The 27,015-nt window shown below is 33.7% G+C and overlaps 4 protein-coding genes across 6 annotated transcripts; 3 read left to right on the top strand and 1 right to left on the bottom strand.

The window, feature by feature from the left end:
* Nucleotides 1-4,175: 4,175 nt before the first annotated feature.
* LOC145101723 (brefeldin A-inhibited guanine nucleotide-exchange protein 5-like) lies at nucleotides 4,176-13,688 on the top strand. Its single transcript, XM_079039000.1, has 30 exons — nucleotides 4,176-4,508; nucleotides 5,232-5,310; nucleotides 6,065-6,305; nucleotides 6,383-6,504; nucleotides 6,593-6,651; nucleotides 6,742-6,799; nucleotides 6,884-6,968; nucleotides 7,054-7,188; nucleotides 7,280-7,338; nucleotides 7,434-7,503; nucleotides 7,582-7,773; nucleotides 7,854-7,907; nucleotides 7,984-8,169; nucleotides 8,267-8,365; nucleotides 8,437-8,625; nucleotides 8,717-8,827; nucleotides 8,906-9,090; nucleotides 9,187-10,222; nucleotides 10,316-10,679; nucleotides 10,752-10,900; nucleotides 10,965-11,318; nucleotides 11,407-11,573; nucleotides 11,660-11,778; nucleotides 11,846-11,902; nucleotides 12,176-12,336; nucleotides 12,430-12,549; nucleotides 12,634-12,770; nucleotides 12,844-13,105; nucleotides 13,184-13,279; nucleotides 13,363-13,688. Exons 1-30 carry the CDS (start codon nucleotides 4,397-4,399, stop codon nucleotides 13,423-13,425), a joined length of 5,121 nt encoding a protein of 1,706 aa, XP_078895126.1. The 5' UTR covers nucleotides 4,176-4,396; the 3' UTR covers nucleotides 13,426-13,688.
* Nucleotides 13,689-14,741: 1,053 nt separating this feature from the next.
* Nucleotides 14,742-17,305, top strand: LOC145101721 (uncharacterized). 2 transcript variants are annotated; one of them, XM_079038998.1, is made up of 7 exons: nucleotides 14,742-14,898; nucleotides 15,821-15,966; nucleotides 16,070-16,152; nucleotides 16,262-16,417; nucleotides 16,516-16,626; nucleotides 16,739-16,805; nucleotides 16,882-17,305. In XM_079038998.1, the coding sequence occupies exons 2-7, from the start codon at nucleotides 15,846-15,848 to the stop codon at nucleotides 17,166-17,168; spliced, it is 825 nt and encodes a 274-aa protein (XP_078895124.1). In that variant the 5' UTR covers nucleotides 14,742-14,898; nucleotides 15,821-15,845; the 3' UTR covers nucleotides 17,169-17,305. The 2 variants fall into 2 exon arrangements, with proteins under 2 accessions (XP_078895124.1, XP_078895125.1); XM_079038999.1 differs by having other exon boundaries at nucleotides 14,757-14,894.
* A 1,823-nt stretch (nucleotides 17,306-19,128) lies between these two features.
* Nucleotides 19,129-22,183, bottom strand: LOC145101720 (rac-like GTP-binding protein RAC2). The gene is made up of 7 exons (XM_079038996.1): nucleotides 21,930-22,183; nucleotides 21,715-21,802; nucleotides 20,364-20,473; nucleotides 20,058-20,121; nucleotides 19,782-19,846; nucleotides 19,545-19,610; nucleotides 19,129-19,397 (listed from the first exon to the last, which is right to left on the bottom strand). The coding sequence occupies exons 1-7, from the start codon at nucleotides 22,029-22,031 to the stop codon at nucleotides 19,299-19,301; spliced, it is 594 nt and encodes a 197-aa protein (XP_078895122.1). The 5' UTR covers nucleotides 22,032-22,183; the 3' UTR covers nucleotides 19,129-19,298.
* A 930-nt stretch (nucleotides 22,184-23,113) lies between these two features.
* LOC145101719 (putative casein kinase II subunit beta-4) lies at nucleotides 23,114-25,480 on the top strand. 2 transcript variants are annotated; one of them, XM_079038995.1, is made up of 5 exons: nucleotides 23,114-23,694; nucleotides 24,189-24,407; nucleotides 24,578-24,687; nucleotides 24,786-24,951; nucleotides 25,047-25,480. In XM_079038995.1, exons 1-5 carry the CDS (start codon nucleotides 23,409-23,411, stop codon nucleotides 25,175-25,177), a joined length of 912 nt encoding a protein of 303 aa, XP_078895121.1. In that variant the 5' UTR covers nucleotides 23,114-23,408; the 3' UTR covers nucleotides 25,178-25,480. The 2 variants fall into 2 exon arrangements, with proteins under 2 accessions (XP_078895121.1, XP_078895120.1); XM_079038994.1 differs by having other exon boundaries at nucleotides 24,575-24,687.
* Nucleotides 25,481-27,015: the final 1,535 nt, after the last annotated feature.

The following is a 27,015-nucleotide window of genomic DNA, read 5'->3' as shown; positions in this document are numbered from 1 at the left end:
CTCAATCTGAAGATAGACAAATCACACTCTCGGGATGTTGTTACCACGACTCTTCACACTGAACATATCCATATTAACCCTAATAAATTATTAGGGTAATAACCCATAAAAAATGTCCCAGATTATCATCTGCATGCTGAGGGTAAAAGACCATTTTACCCTTCCTTTAATGACCCCCTCAAACCATGGTCCAATCCCAAAAGACGTAAAGCCCAACAATGGCCCAAAAGACTCGCGGCCCAAGAAATGGCCCAAAACCTACGGCCTAATAAATGGTCCAAAAGTCTTTTGGTGAGTACACTAAGCGTACCATCTTATTACACCCAGCGTAGAAGCTTATACAACGAGGGAAAACGGGGACCGAATGCATTACTCTGAGCGTACGTATATATACTCCCATTGTACTCTCCTGATGGCCAAACTCACATTAAGCACTTAGTAGCTTAAGTCCAAATGTCCAAATCACATATCTTACTTAAAGTAAAATGTCTTAAATGATAAAGTCATCAACTTGATGCCTTTGCATGGCTCAACAAGGCCCAACATCATTTCTAGCACTCTAACCTCATAGAGTGACCATCAGCTCTTGCATGGTTTAGTTAAATCCATCAAGATGCCATTTTTATGAACAAGGGATCTCAAAAACATCAAAATCTACTATCCAAAGCTTCTAGAGTAACTGATACTCACATTGATCAACCCACAGGACCAAAATATGCCAAAAACCCTAACTAGCTTAGATATAAACAAAAAATCACCAGTGTTAAGACTTTATACCTTCTGGAAGATGATGAAGGTGAATATAATCTGGATCCACAAGCTTCAAATCAGCAAGAGCTTCTCCAAAGGGGTTCTTCTTCCTTCAAAATGCACCAAACACACACCAAAACACATATAAGGCTCAATCTTCTCTAAAAAAGGATCAGGGTTTCGTGGGAACTATTTTGGGACGAAGGAGGCTGATGATAAAATATGTCTTGAGGTTATAAAGTGCTTAAATAGGGTCAAAACCCTAAATTTAAAGGTTTGCCCATGACTCGAGTATGCCCAACGTACGCTAGGTACGCCCAGCGTACCAGGGGAAAACCAAATGTCCATGATTCGCTAAGGTACGCCCAATGTACCTTGGTTACACCCAACATAATAGATCAATATGCAAAATAAATAACCACTTTAGAATTTAAGAATTTTACGTGAAAACCGGGCGTTACACACTATCATCATCTTGACCATCTTCTAAATTTAACTATTCTGATTGACCATCAAATAAGCTCCCATCATCTTGATCACAGTGCATTGTTGTGTTTTTTCAATATCATACAACCCATAAAATGGATCATAGTCTTCATATATTGGTACTTGGAGACTAATCTCATCTACATGTTTATTCAACAATTTAGGAACATCTATTGGTACATACCTATCTCTGCATCAATCTCATGTTCTTCTAGTAATTCCTTCTCCTAATTATCCCATGGTTCACTTGTTGGTACTTTCTTCTCTTAATTATCCCCTGTTTCACTTGCTGGTACTTTCTTCTCTTACTTATCCCCTGTTTCACTTATTGGTACTTCTTCCTCTTTTATTATCCCATGTTTTAATGTCAATGTTTAACCTTTTAAAACATGAGCCAATACCTTAGCTTGGTTTTCAATTTCTTGTTCTTCTTATTTTTGGTGAAAGTGATTTTGATGCATCTTCATTAACCACAAATGGTAATGATGAACTACCAACTGACAATAATGAATTGCTATTTTCATGTTGAGGTTCATCAAGTAATTTTTGTTTTCCTTTTTTTGGTTCAATTCCAACTTTATTTTCTTCATTTAGCTCCTCAATAATGACATCATTCCTTTGATTTGGTGACATGAAGTATGTAACCAAATTGGTTGTGCCATGCTTAATATACACATGGATCACCTTATTAGATCCAATGTATTTAGCCATGTCACATACATCTTGATCATTACTAAGAGCCCTAAGCCCAAAAGCAAGTCTTGGCTGGGAATTATGAAATGATAGTATATTACTCCGGGGGGGGGGGGGGGGGGACCATATATCCTAGTTTTAGCATCATAACATTGAACTCATGCACTGGAAACTCATCTATATCAACTAAATCAATATATCTAACCTCCGAGTGCACATATCTTATTTTTGGAAAATGTGTGAACTTCCCACCATGGTGAAGTTCAATCGTGAACAAAGTGGGATGATCATCTTTCCCAAACAAAATAATACAAAATATAGTTATCATATTGTTGAAAATTCAAAAAAAATTAAGTTTCAAAAGCTATAGTAATACTCACCATACAAAGCTAGCTATATTAATACTCACCATACAAAGCCAATACATTAAACTCCATGGTTGTAGGTTGTATCGTCCACAGTGAAAGCACCGTTGTTTCTTCTTCAAGCCATCTGACAACTCAAATCAGGAAAGGATTTGGGTTGAAATCATTGATTTAGGGTTAGCAATGTAATGACAGTTGAACGAGGAAGAAGGTGAAATTGTTTAGATATCGTTATATACACAATAATAGATAAGCATTGCCCCCATAAATGAAAAGATGAAAATGTCCTCGTATGCGGGACACGTGGGGAAGAAAACGACATGCCTCTAGCTACAGTTAGAAACAAGGACCAACCACAACTTAAACGTTTTTGGAACTAACCCAAAAAAATCGATAAACCAAGGGGTATTTATGTAGTTTTGCCTAAAAGAAAATCATAGTAGGGAAAATGACTTAGGATGGTAACTATTTATTATCCGTGTTCACATATTGGCAACTTCTTCTTTTTTGTACATAATAAAGCAACTAACTTGTTTTAACTGATTAAATTACACCAATATTACCGGCTAATACCTTTTTTAACCGGTAACTCAAAGGGAAATGACTTAGGAGGGTAACTACCTCTTATCCGTGTTCACATATTGGCAAATTCTTATTTTTTGTACATAAGAAAGCAACTAACTTGTTTTAACTATGTAACATCCCAAAAATCATGACCAAAAATTTCGTTTTTAATTTAATACTAAAACCATAATTGTCAAACCATTAATTTAATACTCCGGCATCAGGCCCTGCCTGGCATCGAGCCCCGCTCGGTATACCAATTTGTCTCTCTTAGGCCCCGCTTGTCTCCAGGCCCCGCCTGCTAAACACATACAATCATATAACATGCTAACACATAAAAAACGTATTCTATTGTATCCCTGTCCTAAGAAACATACTCTGCTAATAATGAGATACGGAACTTCGTCCGTACTCAGCTAGTTCCAGCCAGGGCTTCAGCAGTGCAAGGTGAGTCTCCTCACTATGTGAATGGGTCTAAGGCCATAATGCCAGCCCATGTAGTCTATGAGTAGGAAGACCCGGGGGTTAGCCCTAGGCATTGTATGCTAGTATGTTATTCCAGACCTTGGTTTGATGTCGGGCGGGTGCCCAAGGAATGTTTGCATGTTAGATTATACTTGTTGTCTGTGTGATACTTGTATGTGTCTGGTAAATAGGTAAGTGTGGGCGAGGTCCCGTATCTCATCACTAGCTGAGTACAAACGATGTTCCGTATCTTATTATTAGCAGAGTATGTTTCTTAGGACATAGATACAATAAAGTATGTTTCTTTATGTGTTAGCATGTTATATGATTGTATGTGTTTAGCGGACGGGCCCGGAGACAGGCGGGGCCTAAGAGAGACATATCTGTATACCGAGCGGGGCTCGATGCCAGACGGGGCCTGATGCCCGGCGGGGCCCGAAGCCGGAGTATTAAATTAATGGTTTGACAATTATGGTTTTAGTATTAAATTAAAAGTGAAATTTTTGGTCATGATTTTTGGGATGCTACACAGTTAAAACAAGTTAGTTGCTTTTTTATGTACAAAAAATAAGAAGTTGCCAATATGTGAACACGGATAAGAGGTAGTTACCCTTCTAAGTCATTTTCCCTTTGAGTTACCGGTTAAAACATGTATTAGCTGATAATATTGGTGTAATTTAAACAGTTAAAACAAATTAGTTGCTTTATTATGTAAAAAAAAAAAAAAAAAAAAATTACCCCTTAACTCATTTTCCCATCATACTATGTCGATTGAAGTTTTATAAAAAAAAAAAATAGTATCTTTATGCAATTTGCCATCAACATAGATAAATCAATAACTTCATTTCCACCTTTTTGTTAACTGGTGCCTTCGTTTTTAGTAAAACTTGATCCACCATCGACAACAAGATCTCAGAGCGCGAGAGTTTGATCTCTCTCACTCGTGAACTCAATCAACTAAAATTCAACTCATTTACTCTTCTGTTCCAACTCAACACCGAGATCTCTGGCTTAACCTCAATCAAACAAGAAGATCGATTGAGAATTGGAATCAAAAGAAATTTAAATCGAAGATGGCCGGAGGTGCTGCTGGAGGTTTTGTTACTCGAGCATTGGAATCCATGCTCAAAGAGTGTTCTGGGAAGAAGTATACCTCTCTGCAGACTGCAATCCAATCTTATCTAGGTTTGATGTTTGATCTCTCTGGTTTCCTTCAAATCCCAGATCTTCAGTTTGAATTTCAATGCGTGTTTACATATCTATATTTTGAAGTACTTAATAATTTTTGCCTGTTGTTGAGTCAATTGATTTCCTCTTTCAATCACCAATTTCTGCATCGGTTCCGCAAGAAAAGGATCTGCGCAAGATTTTTGACATGGACCCTAGTATTTCTCTGATGCAAAGGGGTGTGTGTGTTTTGGGGATAGGCAACACAGTACATCCTTTAATGCATAAAGTATAAGCGAACCTGAATTGTTATATTTATAGGAGTGGGAAAAGTATACCAATCCTAATACCTGAGGGAATGAAAGTGTGGCAAAAACGCAATTTCCCGGAAGCAGTGGCAGGATTGTTCATTTAACATCAACATTTTTCTAATTTCGTGTGTACTAATTTGGCATCAACATTGTTCTATTTGTTAGTTTCAGTTATTGTGTTATAGGTAAAGTTCAATTCATTTTTTGGGAATGAAGGGATAGTTTTGGTTATCTTGCCATTACATATGTAGCTAGTTCAGTATTTGTTATTTTAGTTCATCTTGGTCCATTCAGAATTTGAGGCTTTTACATAACTGTTCTTTCCGTAATCCTTGTAACTAAAGGATTTTGATGCTCTTCCATGCTTTGTTTCTTTATATGGTTGATGATTTCAGCATTCACTAATTCCCAGTTCGTCTTGCATTTCCAGAAAATTCCAAAGATATCAATAAAGAGGTGAAATCAAGTGATGCCAGCAAAGTGACATCTTCAGAGGGAGGAGACACAAGGTGCTTACAATATATATTGTTATAAGAGGATGCATGTGCCATTATCATTTGCAACTTTTTAGTTGCCAAAATTCGGCTACAATTGCTTTCTTCTGATCATTTTCTCTCTTTACTTAATTTCTTTCTTGCTAACCAAGTTTTCACTTCATTGTCTGTGCGTGTATATAAGATTCAAACTTTAGATGTAATTCGAATATGTGTCTGGAAAGAGTAACACAGAATCAAACCAGTGGATGTATCAGTAAAAGAGAAAGAGAGATGTAGATAAATGCATCATATGATTTCAGATTAAGAAACAATAGAGAAATGCCTCTACACAAAACTCGATGCTAGCAATATAAATCGAGTGTATTGGAAATTGGAAAAAGATGTATACATGAGTTGGGATTTATGAGATACTCCTTCCTTTCCCAAAATAGACAGATCTCTTGAACATAAAACTTGAGGGCATTAGTATTGTTATGAATATTGTGAATCCAGTGTTTGCATGTTCTCTGAAGGTTTACAACATATCTCATATCTAGTTTTTAACTGCCTAAGCTGCGAGAGAGTAGAAATATGCAATAGTTCATTTTATAACATGATATAATGACTATTTTAAGATAAGGTAATTTAAGTGGATCAGGATGCAAACTCAACCAGTGATTTGTGATTTCATCCACAATTCTACAGATTATTCAATTAGGAACACAGTTTTTCCATACGGTTATACCAATACTTACACTCTGGATCATTTTTAACATTGTTGTTGCAGTGTGCCTGAAACCGATAATGGAACCACAAGAACTGAAGCGGAGGGTGATGTGGCACCTTCAGCTTCAAATGATGCTGAGGTGGCAGAAAACGTGGCATCAGGTGGAAGTGTGAAGACAACCTTGGCTAGTGCTGGGCATAGTTTGGAAGGAGCTGAGTCGGAACTTGTTCTTAATCCATTACGCCTTGCATTTGAGACCAAGAGTCCCAAAATCATTGAGCTTGCATTGGATTGTCTTCATGTATGTCAATTAGTATACTTTGTTTGTAGTGGCTTTATGTTTATAACATTATTCATGTTAAAACTTTGTAAGTGCAGAAACTCATTGCATATGATCATTTAGAGGGTGACCCTGGTCTAGAAAATGGCAAAAATGGTCCTCTGTTTACAGACATTCTGAATATGGTCTGCAGTTGTGTGGATAATTCCTCACCAGATAGGTACATTGTTTTTCATATTCTTTCTTTCTTTCTTCTTTTTTTTTTTGCTCCAAAAATGTCATTTTTATGATAATGGAAATTCATGCAGTACTACTCTTCAAGTCTTGAAAGTGCTACTCACTGCTGTTGCATCCGCCAAGTTTAGAGGTAATCTTAATGCTTTTAAGGGATATTTGATATTTCTTCTTGTTATGTGGTGTGAATTGAAATGCTGACATTGTGCTTTCTTATATGCAGTTCATGGGGAAGCATTACTAGGGGTAATCAGAGTGTGTTACAACATTGCTCTTAATAGGTAACTCTTAGTTTTTATTCCTTAGTTTATTTTCACTTTTCGTGAAGTGAATTCATCAACCAAAAATCTCTTTTGAATGCTCAGTAAGAGTCCTATCAACCAAGCTACATCCAAGGCTATGTTAACCCAAATGATCAGCATAGTCTTCAGGCGAATGGAAACAGATCTGGTTTGTAATCTACAGCTATTCATTCATATTATTGCTCTTATACTCTTCTAAATTTTGATTTTGGCTCTCTTGCATTGCAATTCAGGCGTCTTCACATAAAAAAAGTGGCTCATCCACAAAGGTTGAAGAAAGTTTTTCAGGTGATGAAAATGGTCAAAAGTCAACTCCTATTGAATCTCTTGATGAGCTTCATAATCTTGCTGGTGGGACTGACATTAAGGTATAATCAATTTCATTTTCCTATATGCTTCTGTCATTTGTAATGGTAATATATCAGTCAAGATTAAGATGTTTGACCTTTTATTATACAGGGTCTGGAGGCAGTTCTTGACAAGGCTGTGAAACTTGAAGATGGTGGGAAGACCCCTCGGTATATAACTATATATAGTCTTCCATAAAAAAAGTTGGCTTGAAATTTATTGTATAATTTATGCCTGATAATTTGTCTTTTATATTGTTTTTAAGTGGGATTGATCAGGAGAACATGAGCATTGGACAACGTGATGCTTTGCTTCTTTTCCGCACCCTTTGCAAGGTTCACATTTTTTTTTTCAGTTTTGACTTTTGACTACAAAAAGTTTGGAACTTTTGGTTTAATTTTAGGTAATTGCAGATGGGTATGAAGGAAGATAATGATGAAGTTACTACAAAGACTCGTATTCTGTCTCTTGAACTTCTTCAGGGGTTGTTGGAAGGGGTCAGTCACTCCTTCACTAAGAACTTCACTATCATTGACTCAGTCAAAGCTTACCTATCATACGTGTTATTACGGGCATCAGTTTCACAATCCCCAGCTATCTTTCAAGTAAGTTGGATGCTTTCATTAATGTTTTTTTTGTTCCTTTTTGCAAATGATTTATAACATTATTTTGCTTTATTTTGCAGTATGCAACTGGAATTTTTTCTGTGCTATTGTTGCGTTTTAGGGAAAGCCTTAAGGTACCCACAAGTTTCTATAGTGCCTTTCTATTTGTTTTTGTAAATGTGATATACTTGAAATTCATTTTTTTTTCAGGTTGAAATTGGTATCTTTTTCCCCTTGATTGTTTTGAGATCTTTGGAAGGGTCAGAGTACCCACTCAACCTCAAATTAAGTGTTCTCCGGATGCTGGAGAAAGTTTGCAAGGATCCACAGATGCTTGTTGATCTATATGTGAACTATGATTGTGATCTTGATGCTCCAAATTCGTTTGAAAGAATGGTAATTTGTCATTTATGCCCATGGACTTTACCATATATTTTCTTAGTTCTTAAACAGGTACATGATTGATGATTCTGGTAATTTTCTTGACATATAGTTGACAACCCTATCAAGAATTGCTCAAGGGACTCAAAGTGTGGATCCTAACTCAGTCAATGCCACTCAGATTGGATCGATCAAAGGGTCTTCACTTCAGGTTTTGTATTTCCTTGTAGAAAGATTCTCTTTTTTTAGGGCACTGATAATATTTTGTCTTTCATCTTTCAGTGTCTTGTGAGTGTGCTGAAATCCCTAGTTGACTGGGAGAAGTTGCGAAGAGAGTCAAAGCAGAGTGAAGACCAAAAATCTATTGAGGAAGATTCTTCAGCTGCAGAGTCTCAAGTCGGAAGTGATGTGGCAAATAACTTTGAGAAAGTCAAAGCTCATAAATCCACCATGGAAGCTGCAATATCTGAGGTACTTGATACTCTCTCTTATGGTTTGACATTTGAGGGCAAAGGACTGTTTTTCTAGTTCAAAGGTGATTTAAGTTATCAATAAATTGCAGTTCAACCGTCATCCTGTAAAGGGCATTGAATTTCTGAAATCAAATAGTTTGGTGGAGAATACACCAGTTTCAATTGCTCAGTTTCTCAGAAATACCCCTAGCTTAGACAAGGTACAATATTTGATCTACAATAGTTTAATGCCTTTCCAAAATTACCCTTTTTTCACCATCTTGTGTCTGGACTTTCAGGCAATGATCGGTGACTACTTAGGTCAACATGAGGAGTTTCCTCTAGCTGTAATGCATGCTTATGTTGACTCTATGAGCTTCTCTGAAATGAAATTTCATACTGCAATCCGTGAATTTCTTAGAGGTTTTCGTCTTCCTGGCGAAGCACAAAAGATAGATCGTATAATGGAAAAATTTGCAGAACGGTATGCATTCATTTAGCCCCAAAAAGAAACTACCAATAGTCACTTTTATGCTTAAACCTGACTCTTATTTCTTTGTATGTTTTATTGTCTTTGCAGTTACTGTGCAGATAATCCAGGTCTTTTCAAGAATGCAGACACTGCTTACATTCTTGCATATGCAGTTATAATGTTAAACACTGATGCTCATAATCCAATGGTGTTTCCTAAAATGACAAAAGCCGAGTTTGTGCGAATGAATGCCACAAATGACCCTGAAGAATCTGCACCAACAGATCTTCTGGAAGAAATTTATGATTCCATTGTTCAAGAAGAAATAAAAATGAAAGCTGATAACCTCGGGAAAAGCAGCAAAAAGCCAGAAGCTGAGGAAAGAGGGGGCATAATCGGTATTCTGAATTTGGCTCTCCCAAAACAGAAAAATCAAAGCGACACACAGTCTGAAAGTGAAGCCATTATCAGACAAACACAAGCAATTTTTAGGAACCAAGGGGCAAAAAGGGGAACATTTTATACATCATATAAAATCGAGCTGGTGAGACCAATGGTTGAAACTGTTGGATGGCCACTTCTTGCTACATTTGCAGTAAGTATGGAAGAGAAAGAAAACAAAGCTAGAGTGTTTTTATGTATGGAAGGGTTCAAAGCAGGAATTCACATTACACATGTGCTTGGCATGGATACCATGCGTTATGCTTTTCTGACATCACTCATCAGATATACTTTCCTACATGCACCAAAAGATATGAGAAGTAAGAATGTTGAAGCACTAAGGACATTGTTGGATATAAGTGGCACAGAGCCTGATGCACTTCAGGACACTTGGAATGCAGTTTTGGAGTGTACTTCTCGTCTAGAATATACCGTTTCTACCCCTGCCATGGCTGCTACAGTCATGTTTGGATCCAACCAGATTTCAAAAGATGCAGTTCTTCAATCTCTTAGGGAATTAGCAGGAAAACCATCTGAGCAAGTTTTTGTGAACAGTGTTAAACTCCCAAGTGAGTCAGTGGTGGAGTTCTTTACTGCTTTATGTAATGTCTCAGCTGAAGAATTGAAGCAGAATCCAGCTCGTGTTTATAGCTTGCAGAAGCTTGTTGAGATCAGTTACTACAACATGGCCCGTATCCGTATGGTAAATAGTAAACATACTTCATCTATTCAAATTTTAGATTTTATTTTCAGTTTTTAATGATTGGAAAATATTACTGTATATATTTTTTTTCAGGTATGGGCGAGAATATGGTCTGTTTTGGCTAATCATTTTATTGCTGCTGGAAGTCATCATGATGAGAAGATAGCAATGTATGCTATAGATTCTCTAAGGCAACTTGGGATGAAGTATCTGGAACGTGCAGAGCTTGCTAATTTCACATTCCAGAATGACATCTTGAAACCGTTTGTTGTTTTGATGCGAAATAGCCGCAGTGAAATAATCCGAAGATTAATCGTGGATTGCATCGTTCAGATGATAAAGTCAAAAGTTGGAAGCATTAAATCTGGTTGGAGAAGCGTTTTCATGATTTTCACAGCTGCTGCAGATGATGACCTGGAACCAATTGTCGAAAGTGCTTTTGAGAATGTAGAACAAGGTATATTGATTTAAAAAAAAAAAGAGTCAGTTTTCACATATATCTAACAGAAAAAAACAAACAAATTTGCAGTTATACTGGAACACTTTGATCAAGTTGTTGGTGACTGTTTTATGGATTGTGTCAATTGTCTAATTGGATTTGCCAACAATAAAACTTCTCATCGCATCAGTTTGAAAGCCATTGCACTTCTCCGCATATGTGAAGACAGACTTGCAGAGGTTTGTTTGTTTGTTTTTTTTTTGGAATTAGTTTAATCATCCACTAACTGAAATTATTGTTCAGGGTCTGGTGCCAGGTGGCAGCTTGAAACCGATTGATGATAATGCGGATGCAACTAGTGATATAACTGAGCATTATTGGTTCCCAATGTTGGCTGGTTTGTCTGATTTGACATCTGATCCGAGAGCTGAAGTTAGTAACTGTGCACTAGAGGTGTTGTTTGACTTGTTGAATGAAAGAGGAAGTAAATTTTCAGCTAATTTTTGGGAAAGTATTTTCCATCGTGTTTTATTTCCTATTTTTGATCACGTGCGCCATGCTGGAAAAGAGACTACATTGTATGGAGATGAGTGGGTCCGTGAAACTAGTGTTCATTCATTGCAGTTGTTATGCAACCTTTTCAATACTTTTTACAAGGTATGTTTTTTATTTACTTTAATTTCATAAAACTTTATACTTTTTTTTTTATTTATTTATAAAATATGTGTGTTACTTACTGTTTCAGGAGGTATGTTTTATGCTACCCCCACTGTTAAATCTGCTGTTAGATTGTGCGAAGAAGACAGATCAGTCAGTGGCCTCGATTTCCCTTGCTGCATTGGTCCATCTTATAGAAGTTGGAGGACATCAGTTTAGTGATAGTGATTGGGATACCTTGTTGAAAAGCATAAGGTGTGGGTCCCATCTCACCTCTCTTATTATATTTTGATTTTGTATTCATGTATGTTTACTCTTAGTTTATACTTGTGGGTTTGCAGAGATGCTTCATACACGACTCAACCCCTTGAGCTACTGAATGCTTTGGGTATTGAAAGTGGTATGACTAAGAGTAGGTCAGTTGTGGCTAGAGATTTGGAGGTTCACATAAATGATAATGGTAAGAAGCCACTTTGTTATGTATTTGATTTGCCCCATAGAAAGATTGATTAATTTTTGTGTGATAGGTCAAGTGCAAGAGAATCAAGAAGGAAGACCATCAATGGATCTGCATGAATCTGAAGGTTATGCCCTACCCTACAAGTTATTTCTATACATCTAAAACCATCAATTATATTTTATTACATCATCAAATGGGCCCAAACTTTTTTCCCCTTCAAACTCTCATTTTCATTTTATGGTTCTTGGTATTGAACAAGTACAGATAGCATATTGAGTAGAATCATTTTTGATATTGTATTATATATATATATATATATATATATATATATATATATATATATATATATATATATATATATATGTTGTATAAGGTTCTGACACTTGAAAAAAAACAGTTTCACCAGGAAAGGTCCAGAATGGTTCTGAAGCTGCAGCAGATTTGCAAAGAAGTCAAACGATTGGTCAACGGCTGATGGACAACATCTTCATGAGAAGTTTCACTTCAAAGCCCAAGAATCCAGCTTCAGATATCGTGGTACAAGCTACTCCATCCCAGGTATAGTGTTGTTGATTCTGATCTTTTTAATTATTAAACAGATTAAAATCTGTAAAAAAAAAGTTTGATCTTTTGATTTTTGATGGTATAAAGTCTGTGGATGTTGTGGGGGGGCATGAGAGTGAAGATTTGAGTGAGAGTCCATTCATGGGAACTGTAAGGGGAAAATGCATAACACAGTTGCTACTATTGGGAGCCCTTGATAGCATCCAGGTATGTTGCTACTTTTCTTTAAAAATATGGGAAATTTTCCTTTTTCAAAAGAATTGGTGAAAAAATAATAGAATATGGATGCAGAAAAAATACTGGAGCAAGTTGAAGGCGTATCAGAAGATGACAATATTGGAGATCTTATTCTCCATGTTAGAGTTTGCTGCATCATATAACTCTTACACAAACCTCAGACTACGCATGCAACACCTTCCTTCCGAAAGGTGAGTTTAGTTTCACACTTAATTTGTGGATGTTTGTTTTCTGACACGTGGCAAACTGTGATTGGTCGGTCAGGCCGCCATTGAACCTTCTACGTCAGGAGTTAGCGGGAACTTGTATTTATTTGGATGCGTTACAGAAGACGACCTGTGGGGTTGAGAAGGGAGAGGTTGATGATGACGTGGCAGTGAAGAGTGATGCTGAAGAGAAGCTTGTGTCATTTTGTGGGCAGGTGCTGAAGGAAGCATCTGATTTCCAATCAAGTATTGGAGAAGGTACAAACAACAACATGGAGGTTCATCAAGTTCTTGGATTACGTTCCCCCATCATCGTTAAGGTAAGGGCGTTTTAGACATTTGATAAAAACAATACTTGAAAACATATTTTTGTAAGTAAAAATGTTGATGTAAAACAGGTTCTCAAGGGGATGTGTGTAATGGACAACCAGATATTCAAGAAACACTTGAGAAGCTTCTACCCTTTAATTACCAAGCTTGTATGCTGTGAGCAGGTAAATCTTAATTTTTTTTTTTTGATTTAAATTTTTGTATCTATCTTTAAATCTGAATATGAAATTGTGTGGCTGTGGTTCAGATGGACATTCGTGGTGCACTTGCGGAGCTTTTCAGTATGCAACTAAATGGACTTTTGCAATAGGGAATGTTTGAATGAATTATGAGCGCTTTAGAAGCAAGAACACGGCCTGTGAAACATCATTTTTGTGTCTGTATTTTGTCTAGTAGTAAACTATTCTTTTGAATGCTGACAAGTTGCTGTTTCGTTGTATATTTTTGCATAGATAGATACATCAAATTGCATCAACTTTATTTTTCTTTTAATTGCTTCTTGTACAACATGTTTGTCTAACCATTAGCCGATTCAATGCCTTAAAAGATTCAGATATTATCTTGCATTGCAAATCACAATTCTCTATATAAACATAAACTACATTACATGTTTTTATTTATTTATTTATTTACGTTTTATAGCAATGTGTGACACGAATGATAGGCACCTACTACACTAGGTGTGTGACTAAACTAAAGTTATGCCGTGTCGTGGCAATGGTATCTAATGAAATAATGTTGTAGTTAGTTTCAAACAAAATAGTTAATTAAACTAAAGTTATGTCGAGTTGATTATTTTTTTTAGTTGTATTTCTAATTTGGTTGTTTCTATCTTCAAAAGATTTTTCCATAAGCAAGGTCCACGGTCATGGTTTACCCTCCACACACAATTCAACTCATAATTTTCATAGTGTTGGAACAAAGAATAGTTTGATAGTTATGTCTAAGAGAATTAAAATCTCAAATAAACATTTTGGATAATTGTTTGTTGTGAAATCTTATTATATTGATGACAAGTTAATAATGTTTACACCGATGTATATAATGATATCCAATATACTTGGACGATTCTTGGTTAATGGTTGATTTTGTGATCTCTAGCAAAATTCAATTCGTTGATTTCTTAATATTACTTAAAAATAAAATTAGTCAACCATCAATTATTCGATTTTAATTTATAGAACTTTTCGAATCGTTTTTTTCAAATCATTAGAGCAACCAAACATGACTCTGAATGTATTTTAGTCATATTACATAATACCAGTTTTGACCATCAACTAAGTTATCCGGCTAGTCCATTTTATTATTTATACTTCCAACCATCGATACTTTCCAATTATAGTATGAATATTTAAAAAAAAACTTTTATTGTTATAGTACGAAATGTATGTTTGAGTTGCAGTTGCAAATTTAATGTATTATTGGTTTTAGTTTCAATTTGAACAGCTATTTAAATTTACTAAGAGATATTTTAGATATATGATGAACAAAATATTTTTATTAAACTATGTATTTAGCTTAAACTACGGATCAAATATGTAAACATATTTGATTTGGAGGCGTTTTTGAAAATTTTAAGTTTAAAGTGATGTAAACTATGCAAAGCAAAAGACAAAGGGCTTCATGTTAATATTTTTCAAACTTCATTTGAAGTGTAGGGATGTAATGTTCTTTCTCTGAGAAACTCCACAGCAGGCAAAAGCAGAAGCACGCCGCTTATAGAAACACCGCCACCATTTTCATCCGCCGATATTCATCTCCGGTGACGCATATTTCTTTGTAGGTGGGCATTCTTTGTATTTTTCCTGATCCCATTAACTCCTATTTTTGTGTATAAATCTGATTGTTAGATTTATGTTTAGAGACATTATATGATATAATCACTGAATCAGAATAGCAGTAGCTTTCCTTGTACGTGCTTAGCAAAACTTAAGTAGAAGTATGTCTGACAGAAAATGTGGTGGGGCTGGGAGTTTTAGGTAAATTTTGTGACGACGCAAGTGCATATGAAGTGTTTGATGAAATGCCTGACCTAGATATTTGCGGTTTACCATTCTGAGTGTAGTGACTTCTGACATTTTTGTAAATGGGTCACTGAAAACTTCGAAATACTGAAGAACGCGGTTAGTGATTGTTGAGTTGTTTCTGAAACTTCCAATTTCATTTTCCTCACACCAATCAAGTATAAGTGTCTACATGAACGGATGACTTGTTTTTGGCATAGGGTGTAGTAGATTAGTAGTTGCAATCTTCTAACCCATTTGTGTATGAGTTCCATACAAGGTGAGGAGGTGGAGTTTTGCTATGCTTATGTATCAAGAAGCTATCTTTGCTATGGAAAGAAGATTATAAAAGTAGGATACACAGTTTGTTCTTTTAAGATAAAAACAGATGGAGACTGTCTGATTTTGATTTTAAATCTGTCAATAAGAGTTCTTGTTAGTAGAGCATTGGATGGATATCAACTTGTCAATTATCATGCATATGTTTTTTAAGCTATCTCCCTCCAAAGCTTCTTTTCACATTCCAACTTTTTTATACGTTGTACTGTGATACCATGACAAGGTTTCATATTTCTGGATATTAAATATTTGTGCTGTTTATCATGTACCTAAGATGTTGTCCCTATTCCACATCATCATATGTTCTTTTTGTTTCGTTTACAAATAGCTCATATAAAATCATATTTTTCTGGGAACTTTCAGTGAAGACTGCCTTTAAGAATAAGTCATGGTGGGCTGGCATCGACATGTGCATTCTTTGTTCCAAAAGGTTGGGAAAAGAGTGGAAAGCAGCTATCACACCTATGCAAACTTTTCCATTTCTCCATTGAAGTTATCTCAAATTCAAGGTTAAAACATTATACAATATCTTTTAGATTTGAAGCTTGGTAATATGAACTTGTGAAGAAAAACATGATTTCCTTATCTTAACATTATTGTTTTTTTTTTCAGGTGTGCCACCTCATATGCAGCTCCTTCGAGTTCCACCTTCAATAAACGTGTCAAGACCTTTATATCACTATTTCCACCAGTTGGTAACGCTTTGGAGTTCATTTGAATCAGTTTATTTCTCATCTTTGTTTAAATTGGAAGCTATGATTTATAGGTTTTGTTTTTGAGTTCTCTTTTTTCCATGTATTGTAGGGATTTACTAGTACAAGAAGATTACTTTCATCTGAAGCAACCCCGGGTCCTTCTCCTCTAACACCAACATTGGCTATAGGCAGTGGGAAAGCTGAACCTGAGAAAGCTGTTTCCAAACCTTCAAAAGTCCAAGCAGTTCTCAAAGACATAAAACAGGTGCATCTTTTTCATTCATTATTAATCACAATCTTACTCTAAAACATAAAGATGCTAGTTTCGTATTATTTAATTTTAATATTTGTTAATGGTTTCAGAGCCCAAAGAAGGTGAACTTGGTTGCTGCATTGGTTCGTGGGATGCGTGTTGAGGATGCTCTATTACAGTTACAGTTGACAGTAAAACGTGCTTCAAAAACTGTCTACCAGGTCACAACACTCTCTAATACATTCAAATAAAAAAAATGTTAATTTTGTAAAAATTGTAATAGAAAGAAACACAACCACTTAATATATATATTTTGATGATTGATTTGTGCAGGTGATCCACTCAGCCAGAGCTAATGCCACACACAATCATGCATTCGATGCAGATCGCCTTATCGTTGGTAATAATAATAATAATAATAACAATATAATAGTTTATTCAATTCAATGATAATTTTATAAATGTTGTATAAACAGCGGAAGCATTTGTTGGGAAGGGATTTTTCAAGAAAAGGGTGTCATATCATGCGAAAGGTAGAAGTGGAGTAAGAGTGAGACCCGAGTGTAGACTAACAGTTGTTCTAAGGGAAATAACCCCTGAAGAAGAAGCCGAAATTGCCAGGCTAAAAGTCCACAATTTCACAAAACTCACCAAGCGAGAGAGGCGCCTCGTGCCACATAAGCTTATTGAGACAACCCCCATCTGGAATCGCAAAGGTAACCCTAGAAATCACCAAGAACAATCTCCTGCCATGGCTGCATGAAATTCCTACACTTCTTTACTTTTGTTTTCATGGACATTGTAAAAACATAATGTTGTTTGTGGTCAAACTATGGGGTTGAATTTGAATGATGGGAAACCTCAGGGGTTGATTTTGAATAATTAGGAATCTTGAGACTATGTCTATGTGTATGTGAGTGCTTTCTTTTTTTTAGGGATAATGACTTGAAAGGGTAATGCATTTTTGGCTTTCTTCATATTTAGTTACTAAACATTTTTTCATAATTTATTTGCCACTGAACTATTGAAACCGTTCACATTTTACCCTTATGATCGGTAAGGGTAAAATGTGAACAGTTTCAATAGTTCAGTGACAATATAGATAATTAAAAAAAGTTTAGTGACTAAATATGAATAAAGTTGAAAGTTCGTTTCCTTCTCAAATTATCCTAATATTATACCCCGAAAAAGGTATAAAAAACGAATTATTTTATCACGCTCCTTAAGTTGTTCCTGACTATTTCTAGTTATTAAGGGCTATAAAAAAGTATTTTGTTTTTAGTTCATAAAGTTATATCAATTTAGTTTTGACCTCAGACACCTAATCTAACATTATTGGCTACCAATAGGGTGTTTTGATTCTATCGATGTTCAACTTCATGTTTGAGCTAATGCAAGTTAGTTTGAAATCTTTATGAAGCCGACATCCTTAATGTAAATCCAATAGTTATTGATAATAGATAAAATTTTAATGTAAATCCAATAATTGTTGATAATAGATTTAAAATTGATGTTGCTGTTTAGTTTCATTAAAGAATCAACTTCTTTTCCTCTCTCACACGTTGTTGGTCAGTTTTAGTTTATATTTGACTCTGTATGTTTCCTGTATAAAACTGGTCAAGAAAAGCTATTTTATGTATGTTTAAAGTAAAAATATCATATTGTTATTTATTGTTTTTTCTTTTTTAATGAAAATAAGATGCTTTAAACTCACAGACAAATTAATACTATGCCATTTTATTTTTAAAGTACAATCGTTAAAAATGAAAAAAATTAAAATAAAAAATTTATAACTAACAATGGAGAATTCTTATAATAACTTTTTACATACGAGACTACTTTTGAAACTGTGATATAATATGAACTATTTATGTATTTATATATTTGATCGTATCTATGTTTTCAACTATATATATATATATATATATATATATATATATATATATATATATATATATATATATATATATATATATATATGTTAACACAAGTTACATAAGACAAATAAAAAATAATAACAATATTAAAAATACTTCTAAATGTATGTTGTGTGTAATATGAAAATTTAAATATCTTTTTTAATAGTAAATATATTAATATGATGTATGTCAATACATGGAATATAACAAAATATATAATGTATCAATGTATATATGTATTATTTTATAAATAACATATATGGTTTAATATCTGTCCATAATTTTATAACATAAAATTCATACATATAATATTAGGATAATTTTTATACATATAATGTTGCATTTTTTTATAACATAAAAGTTAAACATAGCATATTGGTTTCGTTTTTCGTTACCTTTTTCGGGGTATAATATTAGGATAATTTGAGAGGGAAACGAACTTTCAACTTTATTCACATTTAGTCCATGAACTTTTTTTTTATTATCTATTTGCCATTGAACTATTGAAACTGTTCACATTTTTACCCTTATGACCGGCTGCCGTTATAAGGATAAAATGTGAACATTTTTCAATAGTTCAGTGACTAAATATGAACAAAATCAAAAGTCCATTGCCTTTTCAAGTCATTATCTTTTTTTCTTAGTAGTTGAAATATTATTTATTCATTAATCTTGCTTTATACATTGAGTGTGTTTTACACAACTCGATACATGATCACCAATCACCGTACTCACATTAACATGCCATCCAAATAACTTTTTTGCATCACCAAAAAGAAAAAAGAAAAAGAACAAGACCCCACCTTAAAAGTCAAAAGGAAAAGAATGAATAAAACATAAAAGATACTTTAGTTTCAGGGAATCATCATTATATTTATGAACAGCACAAGCATTCCCAATTGGATAATCATAAAGCTAGGAAATATGAGTTGTGATGATTTTCAGAATTTGTAACTTGTTTTATAAAAATCTTTTCACAGTACAAGACATCCTAGACGTCGTTTCTTTTGTTTGCTTGGTTTTGAAGGTTGAAGGACTGCCTTGATTGCCACGTCAAATACCGTCTTCACACTCTGCATGCATCACACATCACACATGACATCAGCACTACTACTTGTAATTTGTAAATGCATATTTTCATAATATAAAAAACATGAAATAGCTAGTAACATGTATTATATATGAATATGAATATGATGGTTGGAACAAAGTCACAAAACCTGTTGTGTCTTGGAGCTGCATTCCACATAGCCCACTGCCCCTATTTGCTTCTTTAGTTCTTCACCCTGGATTCGAATTAATTATTGAAAAAGGAAATCTTCAAATTATGATTCTTGAGGGACTAAAACTTATATTACCAACAGTTTGTGATTCTCAGAATCCCTTTACTTTTCCAGTTTTACATTTATAGTCCCTGATGTCATGCAAACTCCTTAAAAACCACAAATAAGTTGTACCTGTGATGTGGATATAGTAGAAGCCCCTGGATAGTCCATTAGAAACTTCTTGTCTTCTCTCAAATCTGTTTATCCAACCATGATTTACTTACACAAGTATGAAACAAACTAAAGGAGGAGATGTAAATATGTAATCATGTAAATTTTAAGAAAGTGGCTTCCATAATGCTTATGCTTATAACTAAGGGTGCAAATTGTAAGTATTTAGTCTATAAAGTCGTTTTCTCATCTTTAAGCGTAAATATTAATAACGAGAAAAAGAAAAAAAAAACCAACCTAGCTTTGTCCCCACAAGAACAATAGGCACCGAGGGTGCGTAATGCCGCAACTCTGGGATCCACTTTTTTATTTCAACCAAAACAAAAGAAATCACTATTGTTAATGCTACACATCATCTCAATCAATCGCATACACAAATAAAGTAGCATATTTTCATAATATATATATGGCAAAAAACTAGGACAAAACTTCATGTGTCATACATGAGAACTGAGAAGAAAAGATTGATGTGATAATACACATACATGTCTATTCTATTATATATGATAAGAAAAAGAATATGATATAATTGAAAATACATACCTTTTTGGAAATGTTCTCGAAGCTAGGTCTACTTATCAATGAAAAAGCAAGGATGAAAACATCAGCTCCTCTGTAGCTCAGTGGCCTTAACCTATTGTAGTCTTCTTGACCTGTTTTTTACATTTTTTTTTGTTTTCAATATAATACATTCAACATAATTAATTGTATGTAACAATCGTCAATCAAGGATCGTTTTTCTACTTGTACAAACAGATTGTCAAACCCCAACTAATTTATCACCCGACAATATCAAATATATGATATGGGAATGACATATCACATTGGAGGCAATGTCACATGATTACTTATTTGTTATAATTATAACACCAAGGCAAGGCAAGCCTCCAAAAAGTACTTTTTATCCCTATGCAAAATTTGAGCCAATTTCATATTGGGGCTTTCATCCCAATCATTATCGTTTGGTCCACTATATAACATAATGCTCTTTGTACTATATGATTTTATATAACAAATTATAATAGATTCCAGTTAATAACCAAGGGAGGGTGTTTTTCTTTTTTTTATCATTCACTAAATAAGAAGCATAGACATAGTACAATAGTGGATTTACTAAATGCATGTTGTCCATTTGCACATCGAATTTTTTTTTTCTTATTGTGTCATAAAGTAAGGATTTTACTATGTTATTTTTTTATATAAATATTAAATAGTAAAAAGTATAAAGAAATAAAACAGTATTTTGGTTTATTATGTTTCGAGAGGACAAAGAACGGCATTTCACAATAATTTATACTACTTGATAATAACTATATAACATGACATAGAGAATACCACCCTTCATATGCAATGTATATATATATATATATATATATATATATATATATATATATATATATATATATATATATATATATATATATATGCTTTAACGTCCTTATCTATATATTGATTTTGTTTTTGCCGTTTATTCAATATAGAAAATAATCCAAATTTTTATTCTTAGATATTTAAGATTATTAGTAATTATTGTACGTATGTGAGTAATACTAATACACCCATGCAAACTTATGTAATAATTATACCGTTTGCAAAGTATGCTTTACAGCAAGTAAATTAATTTGATGAATATAATTAAAATTCATATACTTTTGTACGTTTTCATTAAACTATATTTTATAGAAGTGATGAACATTTTGTAAGTAACAAAGGTGAAAACTTTTGAAAATATTAATGATACTAGTATACTACACACTTACATTTAAAAATACATATCTTATTGATTTTAATTATAATACACACACATTCAAAACAAAAAACTTTCTCATTTTCATGATGATATATGAATAAAAAAAGATGAAAAATGCATATAAAATGTAAAAAAGGAGTGTACCAGCAGTATCCCACAGACCCAAATTCACAACTTGGCCATCAACAGTAACACTTGCACTAAAATTATCAAAAACCGTTGGAACATAATCCTGCAAAAACAAAAATATATATGTTTGACGAAGAACATAAATTTCCAAGAAAAGTCAAAAGTCAAACCTTCAACAAGATCACACACACACACACATAGTGAGTAGAAGAACAGAAGAATAGTCTTACAGTGGGGAAAGTGTTGCTGGTGTAGGAAATAAGAAGACAAGTCTTTCCAACTGCTCCATCTCCAACTGTAACACATTTTATAAACTTTGTGGTTGTACTCATTTTGACTTTGACTTACTTGATTTTGACCTTAAAGAACTTGTAGGAATTTAAACCCTGGTTGATTGAGGAAAGACTTTGGTTATGAAGAAGAAGGAGGAGAATTTATCAAGAGAACATGATGGGTTTTATTGGGGGAAAAGTGAGGTGCCTAAAAAGAGGAAAGATGAGAGAAAAGGAAAAGTGAAAAGTCAAATTTGTAATCTTGACTTTTTGTAATGTGAGAAGTCAAAGTCCAGTATCATAAGGACTGGCCCAAAATGGAAACTAAAGTTTAGTTAATTTGAAATACTACAATACGGGCTTGGAGTTGTTAACTCTTGAGCCTAGGAAAGTCGCTAGTATACATGGGTTTAGCCCATTAGTTACGAGGGATTTTGGTTGACTTGACTCCATGAGTGTACTATTATTATAGTATTATTTATAACTTACAACTTGCAACATACCAAGGATAAGATAAGAAGTAATGTAGAGGTGGATATTATGTAAATATATATTGTACCATATTAACCTAATATCTTAAATAACCTCCACATAAGTAAAAAAAATATATATATAAAATGACATTGCGTAAGTGTGTTAATGGTTTTGCGAATAGTTATATCTGTAAACACATAGAAAAATAGCAGAGTGGCTATTTAGATATATTGTCTAATTGACCCAACACGTTAAATAATCCATGTATCATTTCAAAAAACATGAAGGTAAAATATCACGAAATGTATTTAAGGTTTCAAGAATAAATATACGAATAAAAAGAAAAAAGCTAACATATGTAGATATACCAACACATTGATCCGAGGTCTTGATAGACATAAAGCTGATTTGGGGAAAAATCGTCAAAAGTTAGTAAATTGTTGCATTTATGTCATTTTTTTCGAAGTGTTTCTAGCGATGATTCGCTATTAATAAAGAATCACCGATTAAGTTTGATTAAAAATATCATGTTGATCATTAGTTTTTTTTATTAATGTTAAAATAATTGTTATTGAATTATAGCCTAATGGACAATTATTTTATGATTATGTCGATAAAATTCTTTCAAGTATTTAAGAAAAATATGTTTAAGCAAATACATTTATCGGAATAAAAAAATTATTTTCCCACTAAAAAATCAAGAATAGGAAACGAAGAAAGAGGAGAGAGAGAAAATAAGAGCTTTAGCTCTCTCTTCCGATGTTCACGAACCCTAATTTTTCCCATCTCCCTTTGTTCAATCTTCGTGGATGCACCCCTTTTCGTCCCTCAGAACCTTGATCTTCTTTTCTTTATTTTTCTTTCTTTTATTCAATTAGGTTAAACGAAATCTTGAATCAGATCTATAGTTTCTTCGGAAACTTAGAGAGATATCTACCTATACGTACGAATATACCAATATTTATGTACAGGGATCGAGGTGGATCTTCGGCGAAGTCGGAAATGGTTGGAGGAGGAGGTGGTGGACCGTTGGATCGGAAACGAATCAATGATGCCTTGGACAAGCACTTAGAAAAGACGTCATCTTCGACCTCCAGGGTTTTGAATAATAATAGCAAGGAGAAAGAAAAATTGTCTATGCCGTCAACTTCTGCAGCAGGTGGCGGTGGAAAATCCCATCACATGGACCACCATCGTGACAACCGTTCCTCCTCTACTCTTGCCAACCCCAAAAACAAGGGCTCCGATGGTTTGTTTTCTTCTGAAAAATCTGTACTTTCCGAACGTTATGGTATGCTGATAGAAGAATAATTGTGGATGAGCTCTTTGCATTGCTTAAATCTGTTAGATTCAATCATTTATGGCATCTATTCGTGTGAAAAAGATATCGCTTGGGATTATGCATATCTACACCGTATCATTACCTGCCTTTTTTTTATTGCTGTGAATATGTTAATCAGAGTCTTTGTTATGAGTCAAATTTAATCATACACACACTACATTCATATTTTCAAGAATATTGGAAATGATATTCTAAGTGCTTATCCTGCATGAATGGATGCCTGGGTTACTATTGTGTTTATGCAAATATTAACCTGTTTGATCAGATTCTGTCTTGTGGTTTGGATAGATGAATTACCCATTTAATGGCATGTTTGAATGTATAACAAGATGAATGCACCTAAACTTGGTGTTTTATCTCTTACAATACATAATGACATTTATTTTTGATTGTAATTGCAGATGAATCTGAAACAGACAGCGAGGAGTCTGATGTTAGTGGTTCAGATGAGGATGATACATCTTGGATTTCATGGTTTTGCAATTTGCGTGGAAATGAATTTTTCTGTGAAGTTGATGATGAGTACATTCAAGATGATTTCAACCTCTGTGGGTTAAGCAGTCAAGTTCCTTATTTTGATTATGCACTTGATCTAATCTTAGATGCAGAATCTTCTCATGGTAAGCTCTATACTCTCCCTCTATTCTCATACTTTTTCTCAATCTTGGATATTCAACTGGTATATCCCTTTAAACAATGTTCATATATGTTGTATTGTTTGTTAGAATTTAATATATAGTATATATTTGGTTTGATTAAAGTGATGGTGATTTGTTATGTAAATAAGCAGGGGATATGTTCACTGAAGAACAGAATGAACTGGTTGAGTCAGCAGCTGAGATGTTGTATGGCCTGATTCATGTGCGATACATATTGACCACCCGTGGAATGTCTGCAATGGTACAGCTCTAATCTCTTTTTCATGTTTGTTCATAATATAATTTTATAAAATATACATATTGAGATTTGTAGTGTTCAAAACATTATATAATATATAGTTGGAAAAGTACAAAAATTACGACTTTGGAAGGTGCCCAAGAGTTTACTGCTGTGGACAACCCTGTCTTCCTGTTGGCCAATCCGACATACCTCGATCCAGCACTGTGAAAATTTACTGTCCTAAATGTGAAGATATCTACTACCCTCGATCCAAATACCAAGGCAGTATCCTTTATTAAAATCTATTTTTTTTTTTTTTTTTTTTTTTTTTTTTTTAAATTTTTGTATGTTTGTGTTCCTTGACTTTGGTTGCATAATAGATATTGATGGAGCTTATTTTGGAACGACTTTCCCTCACTTGTTCTTGATGAGTTATGGTCACCTGAAGCCACAAAAGGCCATACAAAGCTACACCCCAAGAGTATTCGGCTTCAAACTCCACAAACCATGACTTTTTTCACGTACAATGCTTAACCTTTACACGGACGGGTATGTATGTCCAGAAAATGGTCTTAAGATTATTATATCAAAAGAAAGAAAAAAAAAATTTAAATTAGTAGGTGTTTCATTGTGGCTGTTGCAAGTCTGTTCTGTGTTTTTTTTTTAATTAAATTTTATGAGGTCTAAGAAGTTATATGGAAAAAATGGTTTATCTTTCTGTGTTGGTAGAATTAATGTAATGTGATGTTCTGGTCTGGTCTGTACAAGCCAAGGTAGTTTCATTGTATTCCTCTTTGTTTTGTTTTGTTTTGAATTTTGATTGTTGTATACTTGTTTTGTTTCCTCCACATACTAAGTAGCTTGCTTTAGTCATAAGAGTTGATTACATCCTAGCTACGATACTACAATTTAATAGGAAATAATAATAAATGTTAAAATTCCAATGATATGTTAATGGTAACAAAAGCACATAAAATGGTACAAAAAATATTTTTAGGCGTACACAGAAGGTTTAATGACCAAAATGGAACATAAGAATATATAAAAGTAAACCTACTGTCATAAGAACTTAAAAAAAAATTGTCTAAAGACCCAATCATGGACAAAAAAAAGGCTTTGAGACGATAACAATAGCTTTATTTTGAGTAAATTACATGAATGGTCCCTATGGTTTGGGATAATATGTGTGTTTGGTCTCTAACTTGTTTTTTAACTTGGAAAGTCCTTACTATTTGTTTTTGTTACGTCATTGGTTCATACTATTTGTTTTTGTTATGCGTTTGGTCTTACCTGAAAGATTATTATTATTTAAATAGAAAAAAATGGTGGAGTATGTAAAGTAAGGTGAGGGGATGAGGTTGATGGTGTGTTTATTTAAATAAATTAAAAATTCAATGGCAAAATAGGTTCTTTAGGTAAAGACACGGACCAAGTGCGTAACAAAAACAAACAATAGGGACCTTCCGAAGTAAAAAAATAAGTTAGAGATCAAACATGCAAATTACCCTAAACCATAGGGACTTGCTTTTTTTTTTTTTGGATCATTTCAACTCCTCTAAATAAATATCAATATGATTCTAGTGAATTTTATAATTTTTCTAAAAGAAGGTTAAGAACGTCCAGTCGCTATAACCGAAGACCAAGGTAAGAGAAATATGAAAGATCTAAATCTCTTTATTGGTAATATCACATGCTACCTTCATCACACATGAGCAAGGCGGCCCACAATTTAGAGGACCTGTGGAATTTTAGTTAAAAAGTCTTTAAATCTTGAAAATTCTAAAAAAATAAACAATAAAAATTCTAATCTGCCATTTAAACTTGTGGTATATATAAAAGACAAAATTTCATTTCAGATGGTACATTGGCACAAAAAAAGAAATAATAAACTCCTTTCTACTTATAAATTGTTATTCCCTCCATCTCAAAATTATAGTCCATCTTTCCTCTTTGGTTTGTACCAAAATAATAGTTCATTTCTAAAAATAAACAACATTTTTACCAAAATACCCTCTCATTATTACTTAACCAACTAAGCATTTAATGGAACATTAAATACAAAGTAAGGACAAAACTATTATTTTATTATATAAAGTTAGTGACAATTAATGATTTTTTTAATGTGTGTGTTTTTTGTCTGTGGACAATAATATTGGGACGGAAGGAAATGTATTAGCATAACACCTCATTTGTAATTCTCTTTTCGTGCTCTTAGAAAAATCAAATCAAATTCACAAAAAGTGAAATGTGAAAATCTGAATCAGAAAGAAAGAAAAATAAAATCTGGGATGACTAAAATTTAAAATTCAAAAGTGATGCTCTGATATAATCAAAATCTATAGAATCTAA

This window comes from Lactuca serriola, chromosome 4, assembly GCF_051521515.1.
Source record: "Lactuca serriola cultivar US96UC23 chromosome 4, Lser_US96UC23_V15, whole genome shotgun sequence".
NCBI classification, from domain to species: domain Eukaryota; kingdom Viridiplantae; phylum Streptophyta; class Magnoliopsida; order Asterales; family Asteraceae; genus Lactuca; species Lactuca serriola.
The sequence above is the reverse complement of the archived record's forward strand: the minus strand, read 5'-3'. Positions and strand labels throughout refer to the sequence as shown.

Coding starts and splice junctions, on each gene's coding strand:
- LOC145101723 (XM_079039000.1), top strand. CDS start 4,397: ATGGCCGGAGGTGCTGCTGGAGGTTTTGTTACTCGAGCATTGGAATCC. Junction 6,306..6,382: donor TTGCATTGGATTGTCTTCAT/GTATGTCAATTA, acceptor TTGTAAGTGCAG/AAACTCATTGCATATGATCA. Junction 8,170..8,266: donor CAAATTCGTTTGAAAGAATG/GTAATTTGTCAT, acceptor CTTGACATATAG/TTGACAACCCTATCAAGAAT.
- LOC145101721 (XM_079038998.1), top strand. CDS start 15,846: ATGGTGGGCTGGCATCGACATGTGCATTCTTTGTTCCAAAAGGTTGGG. Junction 16,153..16,261: donor ATCACTATTTCCACCAGTTG/GTAACGCTTTGG, acceptor CATGTATTGTAG/GGATTTACTAGTACAAGAAG. Junction 16,627..16,738: donor CTTCAAAAACTGTCTACCAG/GTCACAACACTC, acceptor TGATTTGTGCAG/GTGATCCACTCAGCCAGAGC.
- LOC145101720 (XM_079038996.1), bottom strand. CDS start 22,031: ATGAGTACAACCACAAAGTTTATAAAATGTGTTACAGTTGGAGATGGA. Junction 20,474..21,714: donor GGGTCTGTGGGATACTGCTG/GTACACTCCTTT, acceptor TGTAAAAAACAG/GTCAAGAAGACTACAATAGG. Junction 19,611..19,781: donor CTACTATATCCACATCACAG/GTACAACTTATT, acceptor ATTCGAATCCAG/GGTGAAGAACTAAAGAAGCA.
- LOC145101719 (XM_079038994.1), top strand. CDS start 23,409: ATGTACAGGGATCGAGGTGGATCTTCGGCGAAGTCGGAAATGGTTGGA. Junction 23,695..24,188: donor CAAAAACAAGGGCTCCGATG/GTTTGTTTTCTT, acceptor TTGTAATTGCAG/ATGAATCTGAAACAGACAGC. Junction 24,688..24,785: donor CCCGTGGAATGTCTGCAATG/GTACAGCTCTAA, acceptor TATAATATATAG/TTGGAAAAGTACAAAAATTA.